Here is a 22,970-nt window from a genome sequence, read left to right as displayed (position 1 = left end):
TTACCGCATTCAAATTCAAAAGCAGAATGGCCCCACAATGGCCCCAGTTGCTGCACTGCTTCCGCTAGGTGGAGTAACTGGTGCAGGCTGAACGTCATTGCTGGAGCTCCATACAGCCTCCCTGTCATGCCCACAAAGGTCCAGAGGAGTTTCTCTGAAAGCACAATATGACATTATTAAAGCTGGCCCGAAGCAGGACACAAAGAAACCGAAGGGGGAGGACTCGCGTGCAACATCAATGGATGCTGGAGTTACGGTGTCCCTCAAAAGTGCATGGACGGCCTCCACCAGCTTCTTTATGTACGGCCAGTATTGGTCCAGAAGGACCCTGTACATGCAGGGAAGCGAGTGGTACAGCAGCCAGTGGCGCCATTCAGAAGCCTTCCAGAATAGGCGTGTGCTCAGTGCCCTTGGGAGTCTCGTGGAGCTGTGTGGTGGCTTGATTTCAGCCAGCTGGCTGTTGATGACAGCAATAGAGGCAGTGTTTCCTGTAAATAAACAGATCAAATTTACTAAATAAATGAAAGCATTTGCCAGTCTGTTTTTGAAAACTGGGGCAGAATCTTTGGCAATTTAGTATGAAACAATTGGCTTAGATAAATTATCCCTCTTAAAAAGAGTGCAAATTCTATGTGCCATTACTCCGATAAAACATACGCTTGGTTTTCTAATACAAACGTCTAGCTTTATGGTCGAATCCACCCAATATGTAAGTGAAATCAGTGCATACTGCCTGCTAAAGATGACAGAAAGTGCAGCAACAAAGAAAATAGTTTAGACGAGACATAGCACGAAATGCCTTGCGTGGTTTAGCTCCCCAGTTTTGCCCATGCTCTTTTCCCGGTTTATCTTTCTACGTTACACAATCCAGCTGAATTCTTCGTTTTATTGCTCAGTGCAGTCAGTCTGCAGAAGTCTTACGAGGCTTAGCCTCCACAATTCATTGAGCTCTTTTGCGAACTAATAAGCTAGTTAAAGTACCTAGAAGCCACACTGACAGATGTAATGATCTGGTTCCAACCGGCTTGGTGTCCTGTACTGTACTGTTGTAAAATCTCTAGAATTGCATAGCGAACTGACATAATGCCTCCTCTCCTTTTTCCTTCCTTGTGCTAAAAGTTATTTAAAGATTGTACAACATGTTTCGAAATTGGCACCCTGGATTAGAAAGAATGAAACAGGAGATTCTCCTGATGTTCACTTCCAAAGTCTCTTGTTTAAGCTACCGTGATATACTGGGCATGCACCATTGTCGCATAACTGCCTACCCCATATCACACTTTTGAACCGTTTGAAAAGTAAGCAAAGAACATGCAAAGGACTCCCATTAAACAAAAGGGGCAGAAGTCATTTCCAACGAGAAAGGAAATACCAGTGATGCTGATATACTCTTTAGTAAGCTGGTCTCCTCCACCTCTTCCATGTGACAGGGCTATATAACACTGGACGCAAATGTCACCACATGATGTGAGAAGAGCCTTGAGGAACTGACAGAATGCACTGAAAGAATAAAACACGTAAAGGACAAACACAGACACACACAGTTCTTTCAATGAGCAGCGAACATTTATGAGATGCCCATTACGCTACGACCTTGAACGACAAAGAATTGAAAGAAAACGAAAATATTCAAAATTTAATATAAAACCAATTTACTCACAAACTTTAAAAATACCAAATTAAAATGATAGCAAAAAAATTATAGGGAAAAACTTAAGGAAATTTCGTGAAAAAGGGGGAAAGGAAGAAAAAAAAAGAAAGGAAATTAATGGCGAAAATAATCCTGGAAAATGGGAACAAGAGGGACAAAGGACAAACACAAATCTCCAAACACAGCTAGGTTCTTGTCCAGCTCGCTTGTACCTTTACATTAACTGCATTATAATCAGGAAATTAACCCCTGAAAAGGGGAGAAAAGAAAGGAAAAGACAAAATTAATTGATCACAACAAGCTTTTTACGATAATTTTTACGCTAGAAATTCCAGCTTTTTTGACGACAAAGCCAAAGATGTCCCAGAGACATTGCTCACAGCATATCTGACCTTAAACGCTTCTATTGTTTCGGGCCCACATTTATCTATGTGTGAACTTAGCTAAGTGGTGTTTTCAAAGTTTGGGGTGCAATCGTGGCAGGTACGGGCATGCAGAACTATTGGGTGGAACGAGTCCGATGATGCCTTGGTAACATCTAAATGGTGTTCCCTAAAGCGAGCATTTAGGCATCTTCCGATGGCCGATGTATTCGCCTTCGCAGCTCAATGGACTCGAATCAAGTTCAATTTCAAGTTTTATTCGCCTCAAATACGTTCGTTCAAACGTATTACATGAGGGGGGTAGAAAAATACAAACAAATGCAATGATATAATGGAAATAAAAGAACTAACTAAGGTTAAAAATTAACAACAAACAAAAACGCAAAACAAACTATACAGAATTCAGAACAAAGTTTACAGAAACCGGGCACAACAGAACTGGGGACTCAGTGCACAATTTATAGGAAACACAAGCAGACATGGCGCTGAAAACATAGTACCAAAGCCAAAAATTTTTTGCGGAATATTTTTTATCATTCTATTCAGTGACTATGTCGTTTGGGAGAGAATTCCCATTTTTAATGGACAGAGCAAGAGGAGAGTATTTGTATCTATTAGTGCGACCAAATATAGGTGCAATTTTCAAGGAATGATCATGACGCAAAGAAATGTATGAGACAGACTTACAGTGAGTGAGCATGAATGATTGCATGTTGTAATAAAAGTTATGAAAAAGAGTAAGGCGAGCGACTGTCCGACGTGATTCAAGAGAAGTTAAATTAGAAAGAACCAAGTCTAAGTGGGAGACACTGGTTTTCGTACTGTAGTTTCGATAAATGATTCCAATGGGTCTTTTTTTATTTTTAAGGCCTTTTGCAAGGCGTTTTGTTCGGCCACGCTACCCATGCATTTGCGACCTCGCTGCACCAGGATAGAAAAGCGCGTTCATTTCGCGCGTGTGGGGAAAGGGGAGGGGGTCAAAGTTTTGACTTCCCAGTTGAGGGTGGGTTTAATATGCAAGTGAAAAAAAAAAGTCGAAATTTTGGAAGCCGACTTGGGGGGTGCGTTCATTACGCGAGTGCGTTCATTGTGCGAGTAAATACATACCTTACTCAGAACTGTTGCAAAGCATGACCCGATGCACACCTCCGCTCTCTTTATATAAACATTGCCCTCGTACTCCACTGAGGTTGAGTGGAGGTAAACATCCAGGAGATCCAGGAACTGACACGTGCCGTGTTTGTGGATAACGTTGTTCATACTGAAATGTTTTTGGTTGACAAACTTTATTACGAGAACGGGAACGACGCCAGGCACATAGCTGTTTTGTGGTGTAAGGCTAGCTGAGTCGCACGTGTGGGTATCAACGCCGATTTGTGAGAAACTGCGAAGTGGGCACCACCAACCATACTTTTCTAAATACATAACAGATCCTTTTTTCCCTTTTATTTTGCAAAAAGAAAGTTTATGCGAATTTTAAGAGTTCAGAGTCCACAGACTCGGCGATACCTTGCTGGCTGAACAACTTGATGGCTTGATCGAGTGGTTTCGGGTATGCGGGACTACTGGGCAGGACATTGGTGAGGTTGGTCGTTGAACGTGAGTTGGTAGTAGTCCTCAGGGATCGCGTTGTTTTTTCAAGCGAATGGTCAGATGTGGAATCGATTTCTTCTGTAATGCCCCCCCCCCCCTCCCCTCCCCCGTCTTCCGCTCTGATTAGGTATGATCGTGGCTGTTGTCCGACTTGGACCACAATTCCGGGTTCCCATTTGTGGTTTCGACGGAAATAGACTCTCTCGCCTTGACTCAGAGGACGTAGTGGTTTGCTGTGTGCGTCACCATGTCGGTGTTGACACTTTTGATGGAACTGAAGGCGTGCTTGAACCTCCCTGATGTTGTAGTGCTGCTCAAGTTAACGCGGAGCAGCTGGCTTGAGGGTTGTGATCCTGCGGCCCATTAGCAGTTCCAATGGGAACAGGAGCTGATCCATCGGTGTGTCCCTAAGCTCCATAAGAACAAGAGACAGGTCGTTGCCTTCCTTCGGTGCCTTGGTCAAGCTGTTTTCATTCTTTGAACTGACCTCTCTGCAAGTTCATTCGACTGTGGGTAATCAGGAGAACTTGGATTATTTGTCATGTCCAAGCACTTGAGATACCCTTTGAATGCTTCAGAGTTGAATGGCAGGCCGTTGTCACAGACCCCTTCTAGAATGCCGAATCAAGCAAACTCCTTTTTTAGGGTTGCGATCCTTTGATAGCAGAGGTGTCCCCCTTTTGCTCTATCACAATGTACTTGCTAAAGTAGTCCACTACAAGTAGGTAGGTGACACTGTGGAGATGGAAGAAGTCATTGGTGACGATTTGCCATGGTTGTGTTGGAGACCGTCTGTCTCCCAGGGGCTCTCGTTGGTTCGACCGCTGGTGTTGCTGGCAGAGTTGGCCGTTGGAGACCATTCTTCTGCCAGCACCCGTTCTCCGAAACAATGCCGCGGAGCGGGGCGTTTTCTGCATGGGTCTTTGCAGAAAAAAAAGGCACTCTTATGAACTGATGTGCGGGCAAAGCTAACGCATTTCTTTCTCAGAGCGGGGAGGTTCAGTTGAGAGCATATCTCCCTAGCCTCAGACCTTAAAGACCCTGAAGGTCTTTCCTTGAGTAAAGCAGTTCTTTTTTCGAGTGCAGCTTCCACCTTTTCCTCTTAGATGTCCTCGTTCATAACAACGAAAACTACCATCTTTTCTTACTCTAGCAGCTTTAGCTGGGCGTTGCGGAGCTCCTCTACTGTTGAGTATACATATGACTTGCCTGGAGGAGGCAGGTGGGCACAAACGGAATGCACAGCTGTCCCTACGAAGTTCTGACGATCCTTTTCAGGGTTACTTGCTGCTTACTTGTAAACGGATATCAGTTGGTCTACCCTCGATGCTGGAAGGTCTAGGGCGAACTTGGGCCCGTGAGACAGAAGTCCCTCCGGGGAAAGCTGTTTGTCCAAAAGTACAACAGGGGGTTTCAGTTGAAGTCCGAAGCCTTCTGGCAAGACTTGCGTACCTCCCCAGGATTTTTACCCCTGCGGCCTCCAAGAGCCCGACTGCAGAACTCCTGAGGAAGAGGAACGAGGGTCTGTGGCGTAAAACGTATCGAGGAGTGCTGTCGTGGCCGGGGAGAGTCATTCTCATGAGTCGAAGTTCCTGGGATATCTCTATTCTTGAAATCTGCATGATCCTGTAGCTTGACAACCAAGTATGGGAGTGGAATCCCAGCACAAAGTCCACGGAGGCGTGGGCCACGTTTTTTCGCAAGCAAAGCCCCAGGGAGCGTAGACGGAGCCGCAGAAAGTTAATTATTGAGATGTAGCTGACGGCTTGAAAGAAGTTGCGGGGATTGAACACAGGGTGACGGGCGGACGTACTGAGTCAGGACATGAAGCTCACACAACTTGAATTAAAATTTAGGGAGCTTGTTTATAGAGACTTACAAACACAGAAAGAATAAACCCAAAGAGGTCAGAAACACAGACAAGTACATATCTTTCTTTTTTAAAGTTATTATATGGTTTTCCTCTTATCTTTTATCACGGAGACAGTATAGACCTTTGCAGAAACAGCTCGCTGGCCGCCGCCATTTTGCGACTCGAGTGACCCCTATTAGCCAAAAATTTCTGCCACCCGCCTGAGCTGTGGAAACCCGATCAGCGCGACTCCCCACCTGCATCGTGTGTTCGGAGTTTGCCGGCTTTCCTTCTAAGTGTTTACTCTATTTGCCTGTTCAGGATGCTTGCGTGTTTTTGTAATCTTCCACTGTGAGAACTTGGGAATACCAGGACTTATAGCCTTCTGGACCTTCGCAAGAAACGAGCGAAGAGAACGGGCGAAGAAAGCGAACGTCAAGCAGCCCGCGACGCAGGCCGTTCGACGTTCTTCGAGGATTATTTCCGTTGAGATAATCTCCGAAAAGCCTTCCCAGATATGTTCCCGGTCTTGGCGAGAAGTAGCTGATAGGGTCCGGGGAATGGGAACTAAATAGACACGTTCGTTCATTCGCACTAGTGCTGTGTATAAAAAACATCACTCTTCAAAACGTACTCCAAGACAAGCCGGATTCCGTGCGATCGTCGTGAAGTGACTGTCGTCGACACTGTATTTTGGATATGCTGTGTTATTTGAGACCTTTCTCAAATCATGTCCGGATAACGCGGCACCGTGGGGTACGCGTACAATATATGTTGTTCGATTTATGAGACTCGTTGAATTTCATATAGTGAGGGGGCAATACCCATGCAGTTCGGCTATCCTCTGGTGTGGTCAAATATATTAGGCAGTTAAGGTTGACACGGCTGAGTGTATAGTGCCGTTATAATCGCCACAGAACACAAAAGAAAAAATAAAGTGAGGCGATTTTGCCGCCACCAGCATTCAAAATTGCTCCTACGCAGGCTGCCACAGCCTACTGACGAGAAAACCCACAGCTCAGCGCAGTCGGGCAACACTGACGTACAGTCTCAAAACCAGGGATGCGCGCTGGAAATCGCTTCGTTCGAGACTGCCGCTGGAAAGGTCTATATCGAGGTCAGGGGGAGTAAACCTTGTGCGGTTTTTGATCTGGTCTGGAAACTTCAGGGAAGTGTTCTGGGTCTCTTTTTATTTTCGATATTTATAAACGATCTACCCAATGACGTTTCAGTTCAAATCAAACTTTTTGAAGACAATTGTGTGGTTCATAATAAAATGAAAACAAAAGATGATCAGATCAAATTAAACCGTAATTTACAAAAAAAGAAAAAAAAAAGAAAATAGGCATTGGTGCGACAAATGACGAATCGTGGGGTTTCCACACCATATCAAAAATCATTATTTATGTCTATAACTAAAACAAAAAATCTGCTGGCCTATAATTATGACATGAATGGTTCTGAGCTTTAAGAGTTAAAGAATTTAAGTACCTAGATGTAGTATTTAATCTTGACTTAAGATGGAATACCCATATAAACAACGTGTGCATCAAAGCTAAAAAAGCACTGTGGGGCGACAGACGCAACTTTGCTGAAGCGACTCCTGAATGCAAATATGCTCCAAAAGCCAGGGTAGTCATAACGGAATAAGTTTACAGTGGCTTAACACAACAACAAAAAATTAACAACAACACAGACGTTTCGCCACCTATCCGGGTGGCATCATCAGTGTGAACTGGCCCGGTGGTTGGGAGAGTCAAAACCAGTCGACTCTAATCTACAAGTCCCCGTAAACGTCCGGTGGGGGGCCCCGGTTCGTCTTGCACGCCTCGGGGTCTCGGCGGATAAACCACGATTCCACGAACTTCCTCGGGCCTCACCTCTGCTCACGAGCAGCATTGTCCAAGTCAAACGTATGCGCAGTCGTCCAGCTGTGGTCAACAAGCTCAGACTTGCTTCTCGTGGCATGCGTGGCCTTCACCACATCCCTTTTGTGTTCCTCAAGTCGGAATGTACCACCACCTCTCAAGCTGAGGGGCAACATTCCGACGTGGTCTCCTGCCGAAAAGTTATACAATGCTTGCGGCGGAGAGGCATCAGAGTTACTGCGAGTTGGGTAATTAAAAATAGAGATCACTACATCAAGCGCGGGGTGGTACATATCCTCAGGCACCATTGGCATTTCACTCCAAGTCACACGTACACCGTTCGTATTTGAAAAACATAAATCTAAAGCATTGCCTTGCTTATTAAGAACATTGTTGAGCCGCTTCAGATCCAAAAAAGAAGAGAAGTCTAAAAGATGGTTGCATTTCTCCTTTCAATAAAAGTTATCAGTCAAAACGTTGCACGCCTGTAGCTCGTTGAGTTTCTCTAACCCAACCAGACAACGCCGAAAATCACCAGGTGGCTTTTCTGGGGGGAGATAGAACAGACCAATAAGAACACGTTCTCTCTTTGCATACTCAATTTCGACGAACAAGCTCTCAGGAAAGTTTTCTAAATCTTGACGCCTCCTTGAGCTGTCGACCGCGACCAACACACCGCCTCCCGCTCCAGCTCCTTGAAACAAGTCACGGTCGTGCCGGTACACAACAAAACCAGGCGGAAAGTAATCGGAGGACCCGATGTTAGGACGCAACCAAATTTCCGTTAGACAGAAGATTGCATAATTAGACACTGTAACGTTACAAAAAAAAGCAATCGGCTTTTGTGCGTAAGCCGCGGACGTTTTGATATAATAAATCTATGCCAGGCATCACTTGTCAGCGGTTGTGGGATGTCCCTCTGAAGCGTGGAGCATGTCTCTCTGAAGGGTTCCTCTGAAAGGTTTAAAAAGGCTGGATTTAGGCCACACAGCTGGATCAGCAAGTTTCTCAAAATCCTCCGCAGCCGCGGCCACATGAAAGGAGCCGTAAGTGTCGAAACGGGTCTTTAGGTGACGGCACTCCACTTTGTCGATTCCAACGGAGGACAGGCGCGAAGAGTCGTCCTTGCAGATAATATCCGGCGCCAGCTTCGTAACAAACAGCGCTCTCAGACTCGTTGACGGCGAAACAACGCACAGCTTGTTGGTCTCGAATGCCCCGGTCAAATAATAATAAATGTAATAATAATAATAGTAATACTAATAATAGTAATTAGACGAGCCATACACGAAAAATATGTATTTTTAGCTCACCGTTTGGACAAAGTCTACAATGCTGTCCGAATGTACTTCTATGTTGCATTCAAGCGCCGTTTGATGGTTCTGCTACCGAGGACCCTCCTCCCTCAAGGCACGGGAGAAGAGGACGCCAAAGCGGTGTTTGCAAGCCGACGGGAGGCTAAATATGTTTAGTATATAGAGACATGGGTCGCCTTTCCTTTGGGGAAGGGTCTCTATGATGTCGTGCTCCACGTCGACTCCGCCAAGATTTTTGTACGAAGCGGTTAGATGTCTACGAGTGAGGATGGCGGTATTGGGTTCCTCGTTGTCAGGAGTTTGGAAGGCTCTATAGACGGCTAGTTTGACCGCGCGGCGGGTTTTCTGAATCACTATGATATCGGGGGGAGTTTGGAAAGACTGGAGGCAGTGTTAAAGATAGCCACGCTTCAGTCGCAAGCTGTGGTAATTCCATTGCCAGATAGTGGTTTGGTGCCTACTGAGGCGTGGCGGGCGTGGGAGAGGTAAAGCCATATTGAGGGATGCACTGTTAGAGGTAGGGTATGGATGGTGGGGGTGGTGGAGGAGTTTAGGACCCCAACTGGGATGAGATGTTGGTGAGTTGGTTTATTTGACTGGTGAGTTGGGCCAATCTGGAGGAGTACTTTGAGACAGCGTTTTCTATCGCCGTACAACGGCTGTAACGTTTTGCTCTAAGGTTTGCAGTCTGGCACTGAAAATGCGAGACATTTCGGTCATTGACGCTGAGTCGGTGTAATTTGTCTACGATTTTGAGGCCATAGTATTGATTACTCTACGCTTGACAAACTGGGCGGTGCTGTCAGGTGAGGATATGGCAACTGCAACGGGTTGTGGGGGAGGAGTAGGAGTTGGCGCTGGAGGGGTAACCTTTCTGTTTAAGGAGGGGTCGTAAGTCTGCATTTTCCTTCTAAACGGCAGTGATTTATTGTGTGAGGGTTTGGACCTTTTGCCGTGGAGTTTGGACCTTTTGCCGTAGGGTTTGGACCTTTTGCCGTAGAGAGGGGCAGTGATGAGAGACATCCGACGGGCAAGGAGAATAGCCGGGTCGTGATTGCAGTCGATTAGGTATTGGCTGATGTTCTCCGGTGGACCGTAATCTGGCACATTAAAGATGATTCCGCGTGAGATCTTCGCAGGATTTGCCATATATGTGGCCAGAAAATAGTTCTCTTCGCCCTTCAGAGGGGGTGCTGAGTAGTATAGTTTTGAATGGCATTGATTCGAATTTTATCATCGCGTGCCACGTTGTAATTGGTCTGGGCAGTGTTAAAGACGAAGTCTTGCAGCTTGCCTGTGCTCATCGAGCTTAGGTTGAGGCCACCACGTGCACGGATGATGATCTTGTAGTCGTCAGGGAGTCTTGCGAGCTGCGGCGGGCGCGTCTTGAAGCCAGGCCTTGGCGAGCTGCGGAAAACCGGACGCCAAACGCGCCTCGCCGCTCGACTTGGTCGTTTACGTCGCCATCCGTTGTTGACCCTTGCAAGTTTTTTAGCCCTATGTTTTGCAGAAAGGGAGCTACGCTTTGTAATTTTACAAAAACCAACCTGTGAAATATACCTTTGACACAAAGTTCAGATTGCTATGTGCAGGCGCCAATTTTTATGGCCCATTTTAGATCGAGCCTGGTTATTTCAGTCACCCTATACTTACTGCCAGGTTGGATCACATTGGCATCTTATTAGCCTTCCTTTTCTTCACTTGGCTTTTACTAGTATGCTTTCACAAAAGTAGGAGTGAGGTCCTCGGTCGACTTCGGCGCGAACCTTAGGATGAGAGAAAATGGCAAAATGGCCCGTTTCCCGCCTTTCATGTACTTTATGTACCCGTAGATCATTGTGAACACTACGAATTAGTTCTCTCAACCTCTAGGTGGTAGTGGAACGACTGGTTGGCAAGAAGCTATCGAAGGAACAAGCGAAAGTGAGAAACCAGAGCAACCAAGGCGAGCAATGCTGGCGACACGCACGGAGTGACAGCGGATTGGATCTCGGATTGGATTGAAAGTGTCAAAGACAGTTGGTTGTAAATTAGAACGGAGCAGTAACTTGTTACCAGTATAGGGTTGTTGCACAATACCATGGTTCAATGCTGCTACCTCTTCGTGGATCTGATGAAAACCCACTGGAATCCATGTTGGAGGCATTCATTGCTGTTATCCTATGTTTTGTGTCCTTTGGGGCCTTGTCTGCATGGTACTTTGTGCACCCACTCGAGGTTGAAGACAGTCAGTTGCTCTGTGATTGTTTTAGCCGTAAAACTTGGTGTCAACGGAGCCACGGCCAGCAATATTGGTTTTTCTAGAATTCCGGAAATCATTAGGAACCAGGACAAGGTAACGCTCGAGCAATCGGTTTGCCGACATTATGAATGGCTTCCAACGGACACGCCGGCACAACCTCAACCAGGCGGGTAAAGACAGGAGTAGAACACGGCAAGTCCTGGGCGCTAACATCTCCAGTCCCGAGAGAAAGAGCGAAAAAAGGCAGAGAAATAAAGCAAACAAAAAGTTAGGCGTGTTCGTTTTGCCGCGACAAGTTGAAGTTGCTCGAGCACTTGTCAGGTTTATTTAAATTTATCACTGCGCGACTCCTGTGTTCTTCTGCAAAGACAGAAAATAACAAGGTACAGACTTTACTGGTGATGTTTGGCTGCATCTTGGTGCATATAAAGGCTTCGGCAGCGATAGGGCTCATCGAAATCGCGAACTGGGACCGCCGATCTCCGCTTCTATGTTCCGCCATTTCGAAGCGGCCAAACGCAGGGGACCTTTCGTTTCGGATTATTATGTTAACTCTACAATCTTAAAAAAATAATTAAAAAAGGAATGGACGGGTGTTGACTGTACTCTTTTTGGAGAGAATCCGGGTTATCGCAAGCTATACTCTCTCTAGGGACCAGGGATATGAAAAATACATGCAAATGTGTATCAAAATACAAATACAAAAATTCTTCGTCAAAAATGTATTGAATTACGAGTCTAATTACATTTAAAAAAATTGCGGTGGCTTAGCTCGGCTATGCCAGGATATACGTAGCGTGAGCTTAGGCGCATAAAATGAGAGGTGCTATCAAGCAGCTCCGGTGCAGCGTCAGACTTGGCTACTGCGCAACGGAGGCACATAGCTGGGCACGCGGCGCCGCCAGTGCGTCTGCCGTGGCTGTGACGTCACTCCTCTGGAATGCGAAGACTGGCGAGGCGAGCGCGGTGGCGGCGGAGCCCGCGGCGACTTGGCCTCCGCCCCGCCAGCTGTGCGCCGTGCGACGTCACTGCTCCTCGCACTTGCGCAGCACGGAGCATGGCTCATTATGCCAGCCACGCGAAACTGCTCAATTTCGGCCAGTGTAGCTCACGCTACAAAAAGCATTTAAATACAACATACAAATACAACCAAATGTATTTGTTCTCTTCCAAATACTTTTCTAAATACATTCCTCAAAATTTGCGAGAGCGACTTCAGGGCACCTGCAACGGGTTTCTACGTATCTCTACGCACACTCTGGAGTAAGTTTGCGAGGCTCTAGTAACGTAATAGAAATATAATCACAAAAAATGTAATCAGCTTGGACGTAATAGGTGAAAAAGTACAGAGCCTCAAGCAGCTTTTTTTGTCGATTACATGTTGGTATAGACCAACAAAGAACTGAGACGACCAAGACACGGAGCACTAGCTAAAGAATTTTTTATTGTTGCAACTCGCACCAGTTAACGAAAATCTGGACGACACACGCATTTAGAATGTTCCAGGCAAAATTATGGATGGAAATCAGGCTGGAAAGCATCACAAGTTGTCACAGGCGCTTATTTAGCCAGTCTGCCTGTGAACGTCGATTTCATCACTATTCTTGCCCTGGACTAGCACCGTAATCACAAAGTCACTAAACGCTTGTGCTTGATTAAGAGACACTGCATTCGGTGCAGAACGTAGTTTTCTTTCTGCTCTGGACAGTGCCAATGAATTTGAGGGATGTATTTTCGCCCACAAAATTGTATTTAATTACAATTGTATTTGAAATACCCACCTTTTAGTATTTAAATACACACGTCAAATGCATTACCCAATTTGTAATTAAATAGAAATTCAAAATACACAAAGTATTTGAAATACATATTTCAATTACTTGTATTTGAAATACCGCCTATCCCTGCTAGGGATAGGTAATCGTTACCTTTCCACGACTAGTGTATGTTTTACTCTCCCATACGAGTGCTCACTTAACTTTTCTATAGTCACACAAATGGTTTTGCAAGAGTCAGGACTGTCTACAGGTTTTGAATTTCAGAGTTTGGTGCATTATTTTAAATGCCCTTTTTTGCTCCTAAATACAATTGTTTAAGCGACAACCAGTCTGTCGTATGTAAGAAAAAGTGTTGCCTGAACTCTGTACTAAAGAGTTAAGCACGCTCTCCAGGAAGAGTTATTGTAACCTTAGAAGTGGTGCCTGCACTCCGTATTAAAAAGTTTAGTGTGCTCTATAGCAAGAATTAATATTACATAACAGCAAACTTAGCAGTTTATATGATCCCTTCCTGGAGACTGCTTTACTCTTTCATACAGAGTTAGGCAACACTTGAAGTGGGGATTTAATTACTCGCACTAAAGAATTTTGTAGAGTAAGTACAACCCCATTTGGAAGTGTTGCCTAAACTCAGTATTAAACAGTTAAGCACACTTTCCAGGAAGGGTTCACACGAACTCTGCTCAAGTATAGTGTTATGTGCTGAGTGTAAAATCACCCAGTAAAAAGTAACGTAAATGCCTGCTAACAGAATTAGGGGAAGGGAAGTGTACAATTGGCTCCTTGTTAGTCAAACGTTTGCTGAAACAAAAAAAACTCTACTGGCAAGTGGCATTTTTAGCCTGTTGAAGTGCGACCACTGTACTTTTATTTTTGCAGCTGTTGTATCAAATTTCAATACCTCCCTTGATTTCTCTGTAATGTGGAATAGTACTTCTGTCCTTATTATGGGAGCTGCTACATACAACTTGAGACAACTCAAGCACTTTGCAATGAACAGTAGCCCTAAAATCTAAAAGCAGCTATGTATATGTTCACAAGGGGAGGGTTGCATTGGAAATGTGGAAGTGCAGCTGAAAAAGGACATAAAAGAGGGAGCATGAGCCTGTTCGGAGGCCATAGGTTTTCATGAAAAGTCAGCATAGAAAGGATAAAAAAAGTAGAATAGAGCTCAATAAGCCAACACTTTAATGTTAGGACATGGGAAAAAAAGGCAAAAATGGCACACATATTCCCTCTGGTGAACAAGTTTCTTACTTTGTGATGAGATCCAAAGCCAAGGCAGACTTTATATCGTACTTCAAATCAATGAAGTGCCCAATCCGTCCGTCACCTCAAATAAGTGGTTCTCCAACACCGCAGTTATGGCCTTTGAGTCCTCTTTGTCAATTCGCATCACCGGATAGGTCAATCTGTCGTGTCGGTCCTCCTGTGAAGAATGAATGCTTAAATGTAGACTCAGCAGTATGAGAAGGGAGGAAGCAACTCACTAAGTGTAGAAGGGTATGCACTTGGGCTAGTTGGTGATCCATATTTCCGAGGGAAAAAGCGCTAAAAACAATGAACAAGTAGAAGTGTTGTTGGTTTCTGTTACTTTTCCACTGTTTTTAGTCTTTTACCTTCGGATATATAGCTCGCTAAGTGCCCTTAGTTAATAGGAGTGCATTCATTTGTAAGACAAGAGACCATTTGCGAAAATCCCAGGAGCCATTCACAGGATACGTTCCAATAGTTGTCTGGTACTTGTTTTCTTGCCGATTAAACGAGAGTCCGAATCGAACACTTAGGCAGCACTCACTGCTGGCTCACTCAGCCGCAACTACCCACGACTGTTTGTATCCCCTCTGATATGAACATCTAAGAGAAAAATGAACCACATCTCTCTTTTTTTCCTTTGTATGCAGTGGCAGCCATAAGGGGTTGCATTTATTTATGGCAGGGAATCCCCAAGTTTGCATACCCTATTAGTGGCATCGGAAGAAGAGGGCAAGGCAAGGGGGGCAATTGCCTCGCCCTGCCGCTTCTCTCTGACTGACATTTTAAACTATTATAGCAGACAATATGGGAGACAGGGACGGGGTTTAGCTCCCTAGCACATCACCCCTCCACCTTCCAAGCAATACAAACTCAGCTGGCTCCTGCCCATAGCGATGAAAGTCATAGCTCTATATAGACTAGCCTTAGGGGTAGGATGAATGGAAGTTCTTAACTTGAAACTTGAGATCATGTCCGGTTTTCAGTTTTGAAGGCGTGAGGTCGCATCCATGGATAAGGACATAGGGGGGCTCCGAATGCGGCCGAAGCGCCACCGGCTTTCACACCCGAACTCCGACCAGGCAGCGTTAGCTTTATATGAACGGCGGGTGCTACGGCCGGGGACGCCCCGGGCACGTGACGGTTAGTCTCCCCTCTGGCTAGGTCAACGAAGGCCACCGCGTTCGTTGACCTAGCCGCGAACCCCCTCTCAGCAAGGCCCCCCGGACAGCCCGACGCGCACCACGTATGGCTACCTTGGGCCCGACTTCCTTCGTTCACCTAGACACCGGCGCGGCTGCGCCATCGCCCCCAACCCCATCCCGGTGTCCGGCCGACTATCCGCCGACCCTCTTGGTCCACACCGACATACGAAGGGACCAAGCACCCCGCTGGGCCAGGAGTGACAGGCACGAGGAGATCGGGGGGTATGATATTGCCCCCGATCCGCTTAAGGCAGGCCATGGCAGCTAGGGCCACCTCCTCAGCCGTCCGGGAATAGCCCATCGGAAACGCCTTTGAAAACTTCTCCTTCTGCTCTTCGGGAGAGCCAGCCAGGCGGCCTCACCGTCTTCGCCTCCTCGGAATCTGAGGCTCTCCGCCGGAGAGAGCGAGTTGTGATCTTTGGCGACAAGATCCCTGACATTGAACGACAAGGGCAGGATCGGGCAGCCCCCCTCCTGATGTTTCCCCGCCGTCTGCACCAGCCGGAGCAACGGGTCCCAAACGAATGGGGCCCGCGGCGGCGGCTTAGGGCTCCTCTCGACCGCGAGACTCCGACAGTCTCGCTATGACGTCGAGTCTGCTGTACCCACTCGGCCGGGAAGTCTGGTATGTCAACGGTGGGACCGTTGATACATTTAAACAAGTCGAAGGTCCCGACCACCTCAAGTTGATCTCCCTTCCACGTCACTGCCAGACCCCGCTGCGTGGCCACTGCCGACAAGGTCGCGCGAAGACCTTCCTTGGCCTCCCCAATGTCTGGCAGCGTCACGGACCCGCGTTTGCCAGCAAAGAAGTCGTCAACCGAGATATCGGCCAGGACTGGGTCTGGTAGATCCGGAAAGACACGACGCACTCTGTGAGTGCCAAAGGCACGAGTTATAGTGGTGGACAAGGCCATAGGGTTAATGAGGCTCGGGTCGGCAACCCAAGCCGCTCTGGCCTCCAGCAGGTCCCTGATGAGCGGGTCCTGCTCTGCCTCAAGTGCCTCGACACGCTTAGCAAACAGATCATCTTCCCATGATCCTTGCAGGTCTATGATGCCAGTCAGATTGTTGGTGCAAAGGGGAGTCAGTGGAAAGCGCCGAGTGCTAATACGCGTGGACTCTACCAGACGGTGCCGGAAAGCCCACATGACAGTAGCAAACGGGTCATCGTCAAGCCTGGCCGCATCTCGGCCCTCCACTGTTCTAAGTTCGACGGCATTCCCCTTTCCACGGAGAATGAGGCCATACTGCCTTTTGAGAAGAGATTTGAAAGAGAACATGGGAGTTCTTAAAAACTTATTCAATGTCCTCTCTCTGAGACTCAACCACGAACGGATAACAACAAAGCAGCCTCACGAGCAACAACTGTTCTGAACCGTAATTCGCGTAGATGTACGACGCTACCTCAAGTGCGTCCAGGATTTCTCTGGAACGTCCTTCTCCGACCCTTCTCCCACAGATCAGATGTCTTCGATATCGGAGGCCCCCAATTTTTAGATTGGGGCCTCCGACATCGGAGACATTCGGGGGATATCGGGGGGCATTCGTCCAATTGGTATACAATATGTTAGGAACGTTCTTAATATTTAATTAGTTTGAGCAACCTATTGTATTTCAATGCTGACTACCGTATATCATAGTTTATTTCACAACTTTAGAAGTTAGCAAATGCAGGTAACCTCTAAGTTTGGGGACACCATTGATTAAATATTGTAATTACAGCTCTACATGAAGCTAATTTACTATAAAGTACCATTAAACCTTAATAATATAAAAAAAAACTGTACCTACTGAAATTCACAAACTCAAAAAAAAAAAAGAAGCAAAATAAATATAACAGTAGCCCAACCAAGAACATACAGCTTCGATTGGTCAGTGTTAAAAAAATTGAAAAAAGTGCCACATTCCAAAACAAAGCACGCATCGTGGCGAGCCCAAGCTGTGCCATAACTGAAACTACTAGATAGCTAGTGAGCTGCTCACATGCACCACTCCATCATGCATGTGCACAATAGATGTGGGCTCTGAATTTCTGATTTGCATGTGGCATGGACTGGTTGCACCACTCTGAAGGCAGCTGTGGGCACGCGCATTATGTGCCAGAGCGCATCCTTCAGTATGTCCAGTAATGCTGAGGTGAAGTTTGCCCAATAAGTTGAGTTTCTACATGGCTTCATCTGTTGAAAACTGCTCTGCCAGCATTTTGTGATGCTTTGTGTGTGTTCATCAAATTGAAGATTATATATTTATGTCAGAACCGCTGGAGCCTCCTGCTAAACAGGCGTGTTAGTTTTATGAAGGCAACAAGGGCGGCAGTGGCTCCCCGCCCCTGTCTACTCCCCCATCGGAAAGCAAAGAAAGTTCTGTTGAGAGCTGGGGTCTTAAGAGATCGGCAGAAGTTCCATACCATAATTCCTCGACAAGACAAGTTGCGAAGTCCTTCAAGATCATGAGGGTTTTGATTAGCTCCATGGCAGGAGCTGCAAGAACAGCAGTTTCCCTTGTTTAGTGAGCAAAAATTATCTCCAGCAGTCACACTGTAATCAATAAATTGTTCATATGCAGTAAGGTTCAAGGTTCAAGGTGTTTAATGGCACAACTTCCACACAGCCGAGTGCCTGAGGCAGCCAAAAGGCAGAAGCCCATACAACCAAGTGCTGGCTGCTTCCTCTCTTTCTCCCCAGCTGGAACAAGTTTCTGCACTCTTGGCATTCCTAACTAAGGAGACAATCAGGTCTTTATATGACTTTGATATGGAAACTTGTCATCAGTGTAACATGGCGTGCAAAACGATGACACTTGAAGAGGAGCAGCCAGACGCTGAATCCTTGTATCCCTCACCATGGTCGCTGAGCAGGTGGCACCATGGTTACAACTGATCCTCGGCCACAGCAGTAACGGTATGACCTAGGACGGTACCCTGGACTAAAGGGTGTTCTGCTGCGGTTCGGATCCAGCTGTGCGGGAAATTGGCACCTTAGAGATTTCTTTTTCTAGGACAGGGTTTATGCATGTTGAAGCATGGCATCAGAAGTTGAGTTGTATCAAGAGCGTTGAGAGTAAGTGCTCGGAGAGCTTGTCCAGTTAACTTCTTGTCCCGGCATCTCAGCATGACTGTAATCTGCTTCAACATTAAAAATAAGTCTGTAGGTAAGTAGCTAAACATTCGGATGGTTACTAATCTGCTGCACCTCTTCTTTTTGTGGAGTGCATGACGACACTCAGCTTAAAAAGAGCTACTAGAATATGAAGATGCCATCAGTACAACGAGAATATGGTGAATGTAGGCATAACGGAATGGAAGTCCTTGTTACACCTGGTCCACAGATCACGGAAAGTTCGTCGGAGTGCTTTTCACTCTGAATGGCATGCACACGAACTCGCAAACCGAAAGGCATTGTTAGGCTCCTTTTGAATTACCAATGGCTTGTCTGGTATTGGTGCTAGGACTTACCAGATCGACCTTGGAAAATATGGCAAGCTATTGTTGAGCAGTGTAATGAAGGTGCTGATGCAAAAGAACTGTGTTTTTCTGTTTTGTAGCAGCTGTATATGGCAGAACTACATCGTACAGCGCATGAATTATGTGCAAAATTAGCTTTTTTAAGTTGATGAGTATAATCAGTGCGTAGAACGCACACATTCATACATGGATATGTTAGCAAAAATAAAAACTAATGTCTCGTTGCAAGGACTCACACAAAAAGCGGAATTTGTTGAGAACCACATGTAAACTGGTAAAATCACTGCAGTACACTAACAACAACAAAAAAGCTATTTTTATGTTGGCACACCACGCTTCCTCCGCATTAAATTGTGCATACGACCGCTGCTGGAAATTCTGAGGAAAGCAGTCTGAGTAGCCACAGTCGGCAGCGACCCCAGACATGCTCAACGGGGTGCGAACCGGACCTGGATTGGCCTCGACATCATTGTCGTCGCACCCGTTTCGCACCCAGGCGGAGCCTGGGGCGCTCAGCACGTACTGGGCCGTGGCGGGCAGCTGGGAGAAGAGGCCAATAACAGCTGTACGTGTTGAAGTCTTGGAGAAAACACAGACGGCAAGCGTCGACGAGTGGCTTAACCCTTTACTGCACAACTTTTTATTTTTTCACAATTTTATTCCAGCAGAAGTAGAATACCACAGTTATCACAATACTATCACTAAAAGAAATTTCGAAGTTTCGGAAAAATTTATATCGAAAAAAGATAGGTATGTTGCATATTTGCAACAAGATGGAAATAACGAAATATTTATAGCCGAATGCTAAAAATTTGTGAACCAGAGCCAAACTTGTATTTACAGACATCAGTGAGAGATGTGGCCTCATTTGCTTGTGTGATACAAAAGAAAGCAGTTATTCTTGCTTGTTGAGCACAGGTGAGTGCCACACTTAGAGCAGTAGCTCATACAAATGCCCTTGCATCCAGGAAACTTGCAACGCTGTCGCTTCTGACTCCAAAGCACCCAGTGGCCAACCTGAGCATAGAAGTATGAACAGTGAGGTTTGTAACACAGATTAATTCGCCAGTGATAATACCTGATCAATCCTGACATCTTGAGGTGGACACGGTGCTGAAGGACCTCTTGTCTTCTTCAGCTGGATGCCTTGCTCCATGGACTCATTGCTGGGCCTTCCCCTTTTCTTCAGTTGATTTTTTCCTGCTTTGCAGAGTGACGTGGCGAGGTCCACCTTGAACTCTGCTAATGGCATGAGCTTTCGTGTTGGTTGATCGGAAGTAGTCTCGGCACTCCTCCTGTACAGCAGCCAGGCATTTACAGCCGTCAAGTCGAGAATATGAAGAAAAATACGAAAGTACCATTTCTTCGATCGGAGATGGGCGCGGTAGAGGGAGATCAGAGAGTCTAAGAGATCCACTCCTCCCATGTGCTTGTTATAAGCGCCTATCACCGACGGACACGGTATGTCGCGCCTCTCCTTTTCTTTTTGGCTCCACCTTGGCGCAGTTAGGACAGGCTCTGCCCCAACAAAGGTGGACAGCAAGGTGACGGCTCTGTTGTCTTGCCACCTTGTACACGACAGCTGAATGCCATCCAGGGTCGCTACCTTCTCTTCAAAGCTTCCCCTTCCTTTCTGTTTCATTTCCTTGTCAGATGGCATGCTGATACCCGTTACTCGGTTGATCCAAACTGTACCAATGCAGTGCACGGTTTCTTTTTCCAGGTACACCTGAAGGGTTGGACAGTTGAAGTAGTTATCGAAATACACTTTGTGGTGGACTCCTCTTGGGATTAACCTGCACAATCGAACAACAATGTTCCCGCTTGCTCCACAGTCAGGCTCTCCTGCACGTCTTGGGGCAGAGTTTTCTTGTCCCGTGTACAGTTCTAGCTTGTACGAGAAGCCACTTACTCCTGAGAGAACAAATACTTTGTACCCCCATTTTTTTGGTTTCTGGGGACAGTACTGTTTCAGTGCACTTGCGCCTTTGAAAGGTATAATCTGTTCATGCACAGACAAGTGCTCTTCAAGCGGTATCAGCGACAACTGTTCATTTACAGCATCGACGAGCGGTCGTATCTTTGCAAGCCGGTCTCTATCAGGATCATCTCTTGGGCCGAGAGAGCTGTTGTCCACAAAGTGAAGGTTGTGCTTCAACTGTTCGAAGCGTGTCACCGTGAGGTGGTCAGCTACTTGGCTTACTCTGGTAGCTTCACTCCAGTACCACCTAGTGTTCTTCAGCTGAATTATAGACATCCACATGCAGGTGCCTAGAAAAACTTCAATCTCCTCGGCACTGGTGCAGAGGGGCTTACTGGCATCCTTCTGGACTGAGTACAAATTGCTCTCATTTGCAATAAGCGAAATAAGAGCGCCTGGAAAGATGAACTTGAAGTATTGGAAAGGTGTTTCCAACTCTGAAACTTCCTGCGGAAGCTCATTTTGTCCAGTGAACTTCACTGTTTCAGGATCCCGCATCAGGCTTGCATTCTTCCAGATAATTCTTCTCTTAGATTGAGTTGATGACTGATCAGCTGGTTGGCTTGCGGGAGCTTCCTCTTCGTCAGAGCTTGTACTCGCCTCGCTTGAACTGGCACTACATTTTGCAGGGGGTTGGACATCTGGGGTACAAAAAATAACAGCGTCTCGTACAACTCATACAATGAGCAGTAAAATAAATAATTTGGAGAGAAATTCTACATTGTATAGGGGACTATCTTCCCTGGCGGTTCTAAGTGTGCTCTTTGAAAGCGTGAAAACAACCCTACAACTTTGCAATTGTGTGTAGTTACACCTGACGAAGGATGGTCTCTTCCGAAAATCTCTGTCAATAAAGCCTACACTGCTTCTAATTTTATTCTCTACGTGAAAAAAAGTTGGATTTCCAGAAAAAAACATTAACTTACAATCAGAGTCATCGTCACTGCCGGAGAGCTCGCTGTCCTCACTGTCGGAAGGAATTCCACGGCTGTAAAACCGTTTGGGGTCCATTGTGTCTGCTCTACGAAGAAAAAACACCGTCGTGCACGTTGTTGCATCTGTGCAACATAGCTATTTTTTGCTTCCAAAGACAAACTTCGTCGATAATCTTAAGGTTTTTAGTATTTACATAATCAGCAGGACATTAAGTTGAGTCGCAAATTTTTTGTTTTGCATTACACTGAATAGAACGTGATATGCAGTAGTCAAGGCTTACCTGTGTCACTTGTTGAGCGTCCACGTGGTGGCTGTCACGCTTTTTAGAGAGCAGTTTCGCCGCCTGAGTACAGATGGCAGCACTGGACGGCTCGCCTCGCGGATGTATGTTGCAGAAATGCAACAACGTGCGGAACTAGCACTGAATGCATTTTGTAGATGTTTTTATCGTCGTTTATCGCTATGTTGCGAATATGCAACAAGGTGCAGTAAAGGGTTAAGGCTAGGTACTTCTAGCAGAGTGTGTTGGATAGACTGCAGCTCACGCAGGAAGAACTGTGTCTGTCCCTCGTCTATTTTCAGTGTTTTTATTCTCACTGTGTGAACTGTGGCCTAAGGCTGCAGCGTCACGTGGCGAGAGTAGCAAGGGGGCGTTGCCACTCGCAAGCTTGTGGATGTCTGTCAAAGGGCAGCGGGTAAAGATGTATTTAGGAAGTTGTTTGAGCTTGCCTGTCCATAGTCTCAATGCTCTCTTTAAAGCGGCGTAGGACTGACGGGATCATGCAAGCCTTCTTTTTCGGGCTCTTAGAAGGCCACCTCTCCTGAGACTCCACCTCACAAGCCTGAGCCTCGCGGCTCATCGCTTCGGGACAGGGGCCCGTTCGTCTGCAGCTCCGCAGGGTGCGCACTGGAACCCGATACCCGAGCAAGCTGCCTTTAATTTTCACCACTCCAGGCTTCTTGCGCATCTCGATGAACTCTGTTGACTTTGCGCTTGAGAGCGGCCTTTTCTTCGTTCACCTCACTACATCGCACAGTTCTTCAGATTCTGGAATTGTTGAATTAAGGTGCATTTGGTTATATGCACTTCGATCAACCAGTTACTTATAAAAAGAGGAATGCTAGGGGGGAGAATTTTCGGCATACCTGGCACGTTGACAGTCTGCGCGTGGTAGTAGCCCCCCTTGGTTGTTATGTTGCCGCTCCAGAAGACATTGTACAAAAAGTCTGGGTTGAAATCCCCGCACGTAACGGGGCGGAAGTCTTATATTTCTTCTAGGGACAACCGCTGTCGTCACGGTCTATCTTATATCCCACCAACGCAAATAATTCGCACATCACTAATCCAAGCTCTATGTATAAATGGTACCAAAGCTTCCATGGAAGCTCATAAGGCGCGAATATGGCGGCTCATTGGGTGCAGCGCCATTTGTGAGGTGTGCGGC

General features: G+C 46.4%; 2 protein-coding genes and 1 long non-coding RNA gene across 3 annotated transcripts; all 3 read right to left on the bottom strand.

The window, feature by feature from the left end:
- Positions 1-239: 239 nt before the first annotated feature.
- LOC121833883 lies at positions 240-14,177 on the bottom strand. Its single transcript, XR_006076922.1, has 3 exons — positions 13,941-14,177; positions 1,373-1,500; positions 240-488 (listed from the first exon to the last, which is right to left on the bottom strand). It is a non-coding gene; the product is annotated as an uncharacterized LOC121833883 (long non-coding RNA).
- Positions 14,178-19,340: 5,163 nt separating this feature from the next.
- LOC121048340 (piggyBac transposable element-derived protein 3-like) lies at positions 19,341-20,576 on the bottom strand. Its single transcript, XM_040504559.2, has 2 exons — positions 19,687-20,576; positions 19,341-19,625 (listed from the first exon to the last, which is right to left on the bottom strand). Exons 1-2 carry the CDS (start codon positions 20,266-20,268, stop codon positions 19,473-19,475), a joined length of 735 nt encoding a protein of 244 aa, XP_040360493.1. The 5' UTR covers positions 20,269-20,576; the 3' UTR covers positions 19,341-19,472.
- Positions 20,280-21,738, bottom strand: LOC120847369 (piggyBac transposable element-derived protein 4-like). The gene is made up of 3 exons (XM_040504383.2): positions 21,516-21,738; positions 20,492-21,230; positions 20,280-20,337 (listed from the first exon to the last, which is right to left on the bottom strand). The coding sequence occupies exons 1-3, from the start codon at positions 21,598-21,600 to the stop codon at positions 20,280-20,282; spliced, it is 882 nt and encodes a 293-aa protein (XP_040360317.1). The 5' UTR covers positions 21,601-21,738.
- Between the last annotated feature and the right edge of the window lie 1,232 nt (positions 21,739-22,970).

This window comes from Ixodes scapularis, unplaced genomic scaffold, assembly GCF_016920785.2.
Source record: "Ixodes scapularis isolate PalLabHiFi unplaced genomic scaffold, ASM1692078v2 ptg000005l_1___fragment_1__unscaffolded, whole genome shotgun sequence".
NCBI lineage: Eukaryota > Metazoa > Arthropoda > Arachnida > Ixodida > Ixodidae > Ixodes > Ixodes scapularis.
Note: the sequence above shows the minus strand (reverse complement) of the source record. Positions and strands in the feature narration are given on the sequence as shown.